This window comes from Podarcis bocagei (genome assembly GCF_964188305.1).
Source record: "Podarcis bocagei genome assembly, chromosome: 14".
NCBI lineage: Eukaryota > Metazoa > Chordata > Lepidosauria > Squamata > Lacertidae > Podarcis > Podarcis bocagei.
Window position 1 is genome coordinate 11,915,046 of NC_138139.1, and position 12,405 is coordinate 11,927,450.

At 49.0% G+C, this 12,405-nt stretch overlaps 1 protein-coding gene and 1 long non-coding RNA gene across 2 annotated transcripts in view; one reads left to right on the forward strand and one right to left on the reverse strand.

Annotated features, from left to right (window-relative positions):
• TNFAIP8L3 (TNF alpha induced protein 8 like 3) overlaps window positions 1–11,549 on the reverse strand; it is a 62,458-nt gene extending 50,909 nt beyond the window's left edge. Inside the window, exon 1 of the mRNA XM_081170090.1 lies at window positions 11,204–11,549. Within this exon, the coding sequence (XP_081026216.1) occupies window positions 11,204–11,255 (52 nt within the window). The 5' untranslated portion in view covers window positions 11,256–11,549. The remainder of the gene's footprint in view (window positions 1–11,203) is intronic.
• LOC308573301 overlaps window positions 1–12,405 on the forward strand; it is a 77,217-nt gene that overhangs the window by 35,804 nt on the left and 29,008 nt on the right. The window lies entirely within an intron of this gene.

Consider the following 12,405-nt stretch of genomic DNA (forward strand, 5'->3'; position numbering starts at 1 on the left):
GGTTCATGGGGGGGAAAGCAAAATATAAAACCACAAAATATATAATCAAAATGTAAACACCAACCTAATAACCCCCTCCCCCGAAAAAACCCATTTTAAAAGGGCATAGGATGCCAATCAAATCAACCAAAGGCCTAGTTAAAAAGGAATTTTGCTTGGCGCCTAAAGGTGTATGTAATAGGTATGAGTTACTCGTGCATAAACTGGTGCCTTTCTCGGTTAATTTGCCTTGTTAAACCTTTCTGACTGCACAGCCCCTTCTCATCGTGGCTGCCTCAGTCACTGGCAGAATCTGTCAGTGGGCGTTTCTTGAACCTCTTCCAACATAAAAGTTGTTTGACACCCAGTCTCCTCCTCCTCTCACTGCGCGGGAGTCTTCTGCGCAGGGAAGGCGTGGGTAGCGGAGGACCTGGGCTCTCCTCACTGATGTCCAGTGAAGAGTCCTGGAGCCCTCTCTCCAATTCCCCCGTCTGCCCCCCTTTATCCCTGGTGTTGCGCTGATTGGCTTCCCCCTCTACTGAGCTGTTTCTCCCCCTGCTGCTGGGTCCTTCGCCAGCATCATCTGGGAACCTCCCCTTCGCCTCTCGCTCCGATGTCAGTTCCCTGACAGTGTATAATGAAGGCGCCAGGTAAACTTCCCCAGGGAGAGTATTCCACAGACAGGGAGCCATTGCAGAGAAGGCCCAGTTCCTGTGTTGCCACCGTCCGGACCTCTTGAGGAGGTGACACATGAAGAAGGGTCTCAGAAGATGATCTCAGGGTCCAGGGTAGGTTCACATGGAAAGAGGTGGTTCTTAAGGTATGGTGGTTCTGAGCCATTTAAGGCCTTATAGGTCAAAACCAGCACTTTGAACTGGGCCCGGAAACTAATTGGTAGCCAGTGCAGTCGGACCAGGATCAGTGTAATATGCTCAAACTGTCTTGCTCTGGTGAGCAACCGGGCCGCTGAATTCTGTACTAGCTGATGTTTCCAAACCGTCTTCAGAGGCAGCCCTACGTATAACACATTGCAGTAATCTAGCCTTGAGATGATCAGAGCATAGACAACAGTAGTTAGGCTACCCCTGTCCAGATAGGGGCATAGCTGGGTCACCAGCCAAAGCTAATGGAAGGCACTCCGGGGCACTGAAGCCACCTGAGCCTCGCGCGACAGCAAAGGATCCACGAGGACCCCCAAGCTACGAACTGGCTCCTTCAGAGGAACTGTAGCCCCATCAAATGGAAGCAACCTCCCACCCATCTGGTCTAGGGAACCACCCACTAACTGCCTCTATCTGGATTGAGTTTCAGTCTGTTGGCTCTCATCCAGTCCATTACGGAGGGAAGACACTGGTCCAGCACTTCCACTGCAGACGTAAAGAAGAAATAGAGCTGAGTGTCATCAGCATACTGCTGACAACGTACTCCGAACCTCCGGAAAACCCCACCCATCGCTTTCATGTAGATGCTAAGCAACATGGGGGATAGGATTCAGCCCTGTGGAACCCCACTTTGAAGGTCTGACAGGGCTGAAAAGCATTCCCCAAGCAACACCCTCTGGGAACCACCGTCTAAGTAGGACTGGAACCACCGCAAAGCGATGTCACCGCTTTGTTCAGAGAGCCGCTTCAGAAGGACACCATGGTTGATTGCATTGAAAGCCTCTGAGAGGTCGAGGAGAATTAACAGGGACATGTTTCCCTTGTCTCTCTCTCAACAGAGGTCATCACACAGGGCGAGCAAAGCAGTTTCTGTGCCAAAACCGGGCCTAAACCCCGACTGAAATAGATCCAGAAAATCAGTTTCTTCCAAAGGCGCCTGGATCTGGTCTGCGACCACACTCGCTCCAGAACCTTGCCCAGGAAAGGGAGATTAGCAACTGGCCGGTAGTTAGTTTGGTTTTCCGAATCCAGGGAAGGTTTCTTAAGGAGTGGTTTTACCCCCGCCTCTGTCAAACAGGCAGGGACCACCCCCTCTCGTAAAGACTCATTGAACACCCCCCCAACCCAGCCAGCTGTTCCCTCCCTTCTGGTTTTTATCAGCCAAGAGGGGCAAGGATCCAGGGTGCAAGCAGTTGCCTTGACCGATCCAAGCCCCTTGTCCACATTCTTGCACATTTAACAGGCAAGATTTAAGATATGCAAAGATCAATTAAATGGGGTTGTAGCAGGCAGAGGTCCTGCTGAGGTCCTAAGGAAAACTGTGCCTGGTAGTTGTATTGGGAGGCAATATCCCATTGGCACCATGCTAGGTAAAGGTAAAGGGACCCTGACCATTAGGTCCAGTCGTGGCCGACTCTGGGGTTGCGGCGCTCATCTCGCTTTATTGGCCGAGGGAGCTGGCGTAAAGCTTCCAGGTCATGTGGCCAGCATGACCAAGCCGCTTCTGGCGAACCAGAGCAGCGCACGGAAACGCCATTTACCTTCCCGCCGAAGTGGTACCTATTTATCTACTTGCACTTTGACATGCTTTCGAAATGCTAAGTTGGCAGGAGCAGGGACCGAGCAACGGGCGCTCACCCTGTCGTGGGGATTCGAACCGCCAACCTTCTGATCGGCAAGTCCTAGGCTCTGTGGTTTAACCCACAGCGCCACCTGCGTCCCTGGCACCATGCTGGTGGGTGGCAAAAATGGGAGGGGAAAATGTCATGAGTGTGGGACGGACCGAAATCTGAAGAGGGGGAAGGGGAGAAAAGCTCTCTGCAAGTGAGGAGTTCAGCCCTTCAGAAAGAGCTATCTCTTCCTTCCTTCTTCAGTCATCCTTCCCAGGAAGCCCTAGGAATTTTCTCTGAGGGGAACAAGTGGTCTACTAACAACCCTCAGCATCCTTATCCAACCACAGTTCCCAGGATCCTTTGCAATAAGCCACAAGTGTTTAAAGTGGGATGCTACTTCATTAAATCTACAGTGCCGACAGGGCTTTACAGCTACAGGCTCCAGCCCTAAAGCTCTCTGAATCTTCATTGTGTGGTTCACACAATAAGATTGTGTGACAGGATGAATATATTTCCCCCTCTAGTATTATTATTATTAGTAGTAGTAGTACAGTGGTACCTCAGGTTAAGTACTTAATTAGTTCTGGAGGTCCGTTCTTAACCTGAAACTGTTCTTAACCTGAAGCACCACTTTAGCTAATGGGGCCTCCTGCTGCTGCCGCGCCGCAGGAGCATGATTTCTGTTCTTATCCTGAAGCAAAGTTCTTAACCTGAAGCACTATTTCTGGGTTAGCGGAGTCTGTAACCTGAAGTGTATGTAACCTGAAGCGTATGTAACCCGAGGTACTACTGTAGTAGTAATAGTATTAATTTTATTTCTATACTGCCCTATACCCAAAGGTTTCAGGGCGGATCAGATAAAGTACCGTATTTTTTGCACCATAACACTCACTTTTTTCCTCCTAAAAAGTAAGGGGAAATGTCTGTGCGTGTTATAGAGGGAATGCCTACGGGTGGCATGCCTACGGATTTTCCTCCTCTAAAAACTATGTGCGTGTTATGGTCGGGTGCGTGTTATAGAGCGAAAAATACGGTATATCTTTAACTGGAAGAACACACTCGCTTTTGGTTATGCAGCCGGTGGGCAGCCGGTAATGGCAGAGTGAAGGCCCAATTGTGGGACAGAGCCAACACTAAAGTACAATAGCAGTGTGTGTACGTCTATGTGTTTGAATGCTTGCTATGGAAATTGTAGTGTCACGAGTACCTATTTTCATCTTTGAAATGTCAGAAAGCCTGCTACGCATGCAGAGGTACCATGACAGACCCAACAGGGAGATTTTATGAGAAATTCTATTCCACTGCCAATGTGTTAACAGTGACTCATTTGATTTGTTCACTACACAGGGAACTGACCTGAGAGGAAAAACACGTTTCTCCATCTGCTGGCTTTCCCCCCAACCTTATCTGTTTTCCATCCATGAAAAACAGCTGGTTTATAGTTTCTCTGTGAAGCAGAGTTCCGTCGTCACACCAAAAAGCCCATGCCCACTTTTCATCTGTTCCAAATTAGCTGGAAGAGTCAGAATACCACCCATGATAAAGGATTTCGCACCAGTGGAATTTGTTCTTCCTTGGGGACGTTTACCACAAGACTGAACAAAGGGAGCTATATCCCATTCTAGCTTAGGGAAACACCAGAGTACAATTAATGCGATCTCAACTATTTCCACTGGTTTACTCCCAGGCAAGTAGGGTCAGGATTGCAGCCTTAGGATTGCATCCAATGTTTAAATTCATGGACACAACTAACAGGGGCCCATTCATGTCAATGGGAATACTCTGAGTAGGACTTAGCAGGATCCTAAGAGAGAGAGAGAGAGAGAGAGAGAGAGAGAGAGAGAGAGAGAGAGTATCAGGCTTTTATTTCCTATTTATTTAAGGCATCTTTCTTTTTCTTGTTATTTAGATGAGTCCATTTATTGGTGCAAATGTTTATTTAGCTAACAAGAAACCGCCTTTCTAAATCTGAATCCTTGCAACTGACAGTGTCTTAGGGTGCCATATGCAAGATGTTTTTTACCCTACAAGGGAGTTCTCAACATTTATATGTAAGTGTAAAGAGTCCCTTCTTTGGTCACCTATGGTGAGTAAGACTCACTCTCAGGGAAGAGGCAAAGAAGGTGAAGACATCCTTTTTATCCTAAGTCTTTTGAGACCTTTTGAAGGTGAAGAAAAAGAGTCTAAATGTCCCAGAAGTCGGTTTTTGTTTTGTTGTTAACTTTCAACACTTCTTTTCTGCAATATGAGAAACTGCACACCGATTCAAATCAATGGCCCATATAACCCAAAAGTGTCAACACTGAATCGAGGTGGAGGGCCAAAATGTCACTTTGGTGCAATTTTGCCCATTTTTTGGCATAGGTTCAGCTGCCTCTCATTGCCAAACTCAGCATGAGAGTTCCTGAGGTGGAACTGCAGATTTTATCAATGTTTGGATAGTGGGCGCCATTTTGAATCAAGTTGGTGGACCCAAATGTGACTTTGGTGTGAATTTGTCCATTTTTCACAAAGTTCCGGCCTCCTCTTAAGATATTCTCGCCAAACTCAGCACAAGGGTTCCAAGGTGGAATGGCTGTTTAGTTGATGTCTGGGTGCTGAGTTCCATTTTGAATCCACATGGAGACCAAAACATGGTTTCGGCTGACTTTGCCCAAATTTTGGCGTGATGGGTCAAAACTCACAAATTGTACTACCCTTTTAAAGCTCACAATATTCAACAAATTCCTGGGCAGTGTTAAACACCCCTCACTAGTAGGAACTATAACAAGGTGGTGTGCAACATAACAATAACACAACAATAACAACATTGGTAAAAACATTAGTAACAATAAAAACAAGTATCCAAACTTGGAGTAGAGCCACTGAAATGAATAGACATGAGATAGTCATGCTCATTAATTTCAATGGGTCTACTTTGAGTAGGACTTGCACTGGATTAAACCCACTGGTTAAAAAAAAGAGAAACATTCCAAAGACCTGTCTGAACAATACATTTTAAAAAAAGTAAATAGGGATTATTCCTGCTGAACGTCTATTGGCAAGGAGTTCCACAGGGCAGGGTTTGCCATGCTGAAGGCTCAGACCCTGGTAAAGGATGAGTGAACCTCAGGGGCATTGGGGACCACCAAAAGTCTTCCACCAGAAGATCTCAGTGATGAAGATGGAACATGAAGAACCAATTTGCCTAAATTGTTTAAGGCTTTGTGAATTAACACAAGAACTTTGTGTTACAGTTGGCAGCCAGTGAAGCTCTCCCAGCAAAGGGAGTGACATGTTGCTGGTGACCTGATCCTTTGAGGATCCTGGCCGCTGGCTTCCACACTAGTCGCAGATTCCGGACCAGATTTCCCTGCAGTCTATAACCCTGTCTTTTATTCTGGGCTGTCAACATCTAACAAAATGGCAAGCACACGGAGAGCCTTTAAATCAGGCGTTGTCAACCTGGTTCCTACCGCCCACTAGTGGGAGTTTCAAGATTCTAGGTGGGCGGTAGGGGGTTCTATGGCACAAGCTAAATCCTCCTTCTATCGAGCACTGGTGGGCGGTAAGGAAATTTTACCATCAATTTTACCATGCATTAGTGGGCGGTAGGTATAAAAAGGTTGACTAAATGGTGGTCTTTAAATGGTGGTCAATGCATTGGTAATCTTAGAATTAGACTACTGCAATATGCTGTGGCGGGGGCTATCCTTGCACCTCGTTTGGAAGCTGCAGCTTTTGCAAAATGCATCTGCTAGGGTGCTTAGCAGGGCACCCAGATCTACACCAGCATTGAAAGATCTGCACTGTCTGTCTGTTATACAGTGGTACCTCGGGTTACGAACTTAATTCATTCCGGAAGTCCGTTCTTAACCCGAAGCGTTCTTAACCCGAGGTGCGCATTCCCTACCTAGGCCTCCCGCAGCCCCGGAAGAGGAATTGCATTCATATCCCAGGGCAAAGCTTGCAACCCAGGACACCTACTTCCAGGTTTGTGGAGTTCGTAACCCAAAGCGTTCGTAACCCAAGGTACCACTGTAGTTTCATGGACCAACACTCAGGCTGGTTGAAACCTTGTAAAAGACAAAACTGCCCCAAGGTAGCTATGCTCTTGTTAAACACAAATCTTCGTCAGGCCATCTTCACAACATCTCTGAGGGCACTTGCACATCACACCCAACTGCGAGACACTCTTTCAGTGCCAATGAGCCAAATCCCCAACATTATAGCCCAGTTTGTACAGCAAGAGAATCTTGATCTCAGGGCTGTGGGTTCAAGCCCCACGTGGGGCAAAAGATCTCCGAATTTCAGAGGGTTGGACTAGATGAGTGGCCTGGTCTCTTCCAACTTTACAATTCTGTGATTCTATGAGCAGCCTTTGCAGTAGGCAACCTTCCTTTAGAGTCTGGCCTAGAATTGCTCATTTCAAACTCGTGGCTGACTTAAAGGAAAAGGGACCCCTGACCATTAGGTCCAGTCGTGGACGACTCTGGGGTTGCGGCGCTCATCTCACTTTACTGGCCGAGGGAGCTGGCGTACAGCTTCTGGGTCATGTGGCCAGCATGACGAAGCCGCTTCTGGTGAACCAGAGCAGCGCACGGAAATGCCGTTTACCTTCCCGCTGGAGTGGTACCTATTTATCTACTTGCACTTTGACGTGTTTTTGAACTGCTAGGTGGGCAGGAGCAGGGACCGAGCAACGGGAGCTCACCCCGTCGCGGGGATTCGAACCGCCGACCTTCTGATCGGCAAGTCCTAGGCTCCGTGGTTTAACCCACAGTGCCGCCTGCGTCCCCACCTTGGCTGACTTACACCTTGCTTTATTCCTTTATTGTCCTCAGCATTCAAAATTCACCATATGCTCCTGCTTGCAACCAAGTGAAGATGCCTGGGTGCTAGGATGGCGGCGTCTGACATCTCCACCATCTGGAGGTGCATGCCTGGGAATCCTTGGAACCCTGACTGTTTTCACACACTGGCAACACATTCTGTAGAATTCCACCCATTATATTTTATATGCCCAATCAGACTGAATTTCAGAAACAAAAAAAGTTGTATTGGAAAATATGGCTTTTGGGCTGCCTGGACCCAAAATGGCAACTAGACATTCCATGTTGGTGACTGCAACCTTGGTTTAAGGAGCCATTTCTCACCTAGCTTCTATATCTGAGTTTCTTGCACTGCCGCAAGGCCATAGCTGAGTGGCAACATCAGCTTTGCATGCATAAGGTCTCAGATTCCATTCCTGGCATCTTCAGGTGGGCCTGGGACAGACCTCCATCTGAAACCCTGAAGGGCCACTGCCAGCCAGTGCAGGCAGCACTAGCTAGATGGACCAATGGTCTGACTCTCTAGAAAGGCAGCTTTCTAAATCTGACATGTGTATTATTACATTTCTATCCCGCCTTTTTTCTCCAAGGAGTTGGAGGTGGTGTACATAGTTATCTTGCCCTCCTCATTTCATCCCCACAACAACCCTGTGAGGTAATAATAATAATAATAATAATAATAATAATAATAATAATAATAATTTATTATTTATACCCCGCCCATCTAGCTGGGCTTCCCCAGCCACTCTGGGCAGCTTCCAAAAAAATATTAAAATACTATAATACATCAAACATTAAAAGCTTCCCTAAACAGGGCTGCCTTCAGATGTCTTCTAAAAGTCTGGTAGTTGTTGTTCTTTTTGACATCTGGTGGAAGGGCGTTCCACAGGGAGGGCACCACTACCGAGAAGGCCCTCTGCCTGGTTCCCTGTAACTTGGCTTCTCGCATTGAGGGAACCACCAGAAGGCCCTCGCAGCTGGACCTCAGTGTCCGGGCAGAACGATGGGGGTGGAGACGCTCCTTCAGATATACTGGACCAAGGCCGTTTAGGGCTTTAAAGGTCAGCACCAACACTTTGAATTGTGCTCGGAATCATACTGGGAACCAATGTAGGTCTTTCAGGACTGGTGTTACATGGTCTCGGCAGCCACTCCCAGTCACCAGTCTAGCTGCCGCATTCTGGATTAGTTGTAGTTTCCGGGTCACCTTCAAAGGTAGTCCCATGTAGAGGGCATTGCAGTAGTCCAAACAGGAGATAACCAGAGCATGCACCACTCTGGTGAGACAGTCCACAGGCAGATAGGGTCTCAGCCTACATACCAGATGGAGCTGGTAAACAGCTGCCCTGGACACAGATTTGACTGAGCTTTGTGGCAGAGGGGGGATTTGAACCCTAGTTTGCCAGGTCCTAGTCTAGCCCTCTAACCACTACACCACACTGGCACCTGGATGATCCACATGACCAACTGGGAGTGGGGGAAGACTACCTCAGTCAGGCTGCAAGGCACCCAAATCATGGAGGAAGCATGGAGAGGTTTTGAAAGCAAGGAAGGCTAATTTGTGGCTCTCCAGATGTTACAGGACTCCAAAGGTCATCCGCCACAGCCAGCAAGGCTCAGGTATGAGGGAAGCTGCAGTCCAGTGAGATCTGAAGGACTGTAGGTTCCGCAGCTGCCTAAGTGGTCAGATTCAGAACAGGTTACATGAAAGCAGGCGGTTGGAGGGAGTCTCTTTCAAACTCCCAAGGAACCGCCAACATCCCCCACACCTGGAATCATAGAATTGTAGAGTTGGATGGGACCCCATGGGTCATCTAGTCCAATCCCTGCAGGGCAGGAAGCACAGGTAAAAACTTTGGCACAGGAAGTGGGACTTCCAGGCACCTCTCAAACAAATGCTGACACTGCTCAGGGATAGAGTAGATGGTTTGGATGTCTCCTTGCCTGATGCCGGTCAGCGCAAGACAATACTCAGCTACATGGAGGCTTCTTGTCCCTTTGTTGCTTGTGCCTAAGTTGTGAGGTACAACACGAACCAGCAGCCTCCAGCCAGGGAACATATTTGTGGTGTTTTGTTTTGTTTTTTAAAACCCCCCACTACCACCCATCTTCCTTCCAAACAGTCCAGGGCAGCACACATTTTCCACATCACAACAGCCCTGCAAAGTAGGCCAGTCCGAGACATTGTGACAAGCCGAGGCTCACTCACTAAGCTTCATAACTGAGTCGGGATTTAAATCCAGGGTTCCATATTAGGTACAAAGTAGGTAGCTCAGCCTGGATAGCTCAGCTGGTTATAGCATGGTGCTGATAACGCCAAGCTGGATGGGACATATTCCTGCCTTGCGAGGAGTTGGACTAGAGGATCTTCAGGGTCCCTTCCAACTCTACAATTGTGCGATTCTATGAGATTGCCATGCAGTGAGGGTCACCGACCTGAATGGCTTTAAAAGGGGAACAGACACATCATGGAAGAGGAGGTTTCAATGGCTGCTACGGTCATGAAGGCTATGTTCTCCTTCCAGTGTTAGAAGCTCTATGCCTCTGTAGAGGGGACTTTTTATCATATGTGGTGGGAATGTAAAGAAGTTTTTAAAAATTGGGAAACGATATATAATGAACTGAAGAAAATGTTTAAAATGACATTTGTTAAAAAACCAGAAGCATTTTTATTAGGGATTGTAGGACAAGACCTGCCAAGGAAAATAAAGAATTTATTTATGTATGCAACAACAGCGGCAAGAGTCTTGTTAGCACAAGGATGGAAGAAGAATGAGGAACCCCCCCCCCTGACAAAAAAACAGTGGCAAGAGAAATTGATGGAGTGTGCAGAACTGGCTAAATTGACATACAATCTACGAGATAAGGACAACTGTGACTTTAAACAAGAAGGGGAACTTTTTACAAATGACTTAAAAAGACAGCAAAATGAATTGGACTCCTTGGCATGTTTTGAATAAACATACACAAATTTATTGATTGATAACATGGCAGATAGATAATGTAGGAGTTGCATAATTTTATAACATGCAGGGAATAATATGTGTTGAGAAATCAGAGAGAGGAGCTGAGGGAAGTCTCTGGGGGAGGGGAGGGAGGGTTTGGGGGTGGGGAAAAAGGGGAAAAAATAATGAATATGATATGTTTTGATAAGCTGTTATGTTGAAATTGCTAATAAAAACATTTTTTTAAAAAGATGCGCAATGCCTCTGGATTCCAGCTGCTGGGGAGCAAAAGTGGGGAAACAGCTTCTTGAATTCAGGTCCTGCCTGGGGGCTTTCCACAAGCATCTTGTTGGCCACTGTGAGAACAGGACGCTGGACGGGCCTGATTCAGCAGCGATGCGAACCCCATTGCTGCTGCTCCACCAGAGACAACTAATTGCATATCCGGCAGAAATTCATTCTGCAGGCAACGGGTTGCTCACATATCAGAATATACCCTCCTGTTAGCACAGCCCCCACCCTGTCCTTTCAAAACCCTCTGTCACCGCGCGACTAATAACAACAACACCGTGCCTCTCTGAGCATACACAGAGTACGTTCCTCCTCCCAACCCAGCCGCCAAAAACCAAGCAGGAACTCTGAAGAGATGCAGCCTTCCACAGAAGACCCGCCCACGTCCAACTGAACGCGGTGGTGATGGATATGATTCATTCAGGGTGCAAAAGAGCCGGGGGTAAAGGTACGAGTGCCGCTTCCAAGCCCCTCTTCTTTCTAGCAATAACCCCAACCCCCTCCCCAGATCTTCCCAGTTTGCGGTGGCTTGGAAGCGGGCAAGGAAACGCGCGCGCCCCAGCGCCAAATCAACTGCCTGCCCTTTTCCTCCCTGGTCCTCCCTCGTGGCAGCAGCCCGGGCTAGGCTAGAGCCTCCCTCTCTTTCCAAAAAAGTGCCGGCCTCTTTCTCTCTCTTTTTTTACCTGCTGAAGAAACCAGCTCCCCCTCGCTCAGCTCTCCGGAATCCGAATCCATGGTGGCGCGGCGCAGCAGCTGCCCGGGCTCCGCGTCGCCAAGAGCGCAAACGCCTCGTCTCGGCCGCTTGCGAGAAGTCGGGCGCCCGGACTACTTGGAGAAGGAGGGAGGGACAAGGAGGGCGGTCCGGTCCGGTCCGGTCCGCCTCCTCCTCCTCCTCCTCCTCCCAGCCCAGTGCCGGGTCAGCTCCGCCACATGCAGTAGCAAACCGCCGCCGCCGCCTCCTCCTCCTTTTCCTAGCAGCGAAAAGCGTCGGGCTGCTGGCACAGGCGGAGCCAAGAGGCTGGCCGGCCGGTGGCGTTGGCTCTTTTTTGTTTTGAGGGGCAGCCTGGGGTGGGGAGAAGGAAGAGGGGCTGGGGATGGGGGAAGAGCTCAAGAAGCAGGAACAGTATTTTCTCCCTGGTTCTCCTCGCTGCCCCTTGATGTGAGATCCAGCTGGATCGCTTTCCAGCAACTCCCTCCTCCTATCTTTGGGCGTCTCCACGTTATTTCCTCGTGCATTCCCTTACACCGAGCGCGTAACTCAAAGGATTGGGAGGACCCGAGCAGTGGCGTAGCGTGGGTTGTCAGCACCCGGGGCAAGGCAAGTAATTTGCGCCCCCTAACCCTGAGTGAGCAAGGTAGGGGCAGAGAGCTGTGAGTGTGAGCGCCCCCCCCAGATGTTGCGCCCGGTGCGGCCGGCCCCCCTGCACCCCCCACGCTACTGGACCCGAGGATCGCGCTCCCTCGTGGGCAACCTTTGTGGGGCGGCGGGGAGTGGGGAGGAGAGAGATGCCAGTGGATGGGTGGAGGGGCCATAGGGGTACAATTGAGGGCATTTTCTTGCCGGACAGAACTTAAAAGGCAGGCCAGCGAGTAAGAAGCAGAATCAGCCGTGCAGGGAACTCGACAGCGCAGAGCAAAGGCCAGTGGGGTGTGTGGTCTGGGGTCAATGGTGCAAGTAAGGAGTCAAAGAGCTTGCTGGATCAGGCCCATCTAGTGCAGCATCCTTTTTCTCACAGTGGCCAAGCAGATGCCTCACTGGGAAACCTGCAAGCGGAAGTCAAGCACAAGCACCCTCCAACATCTCTCCAATGAAAACAGGGAGGTTGCCCCAGCCACTCTGGGCAGCTTCCAACATACAGTCATACCTCGGGATGAATACGCTTCA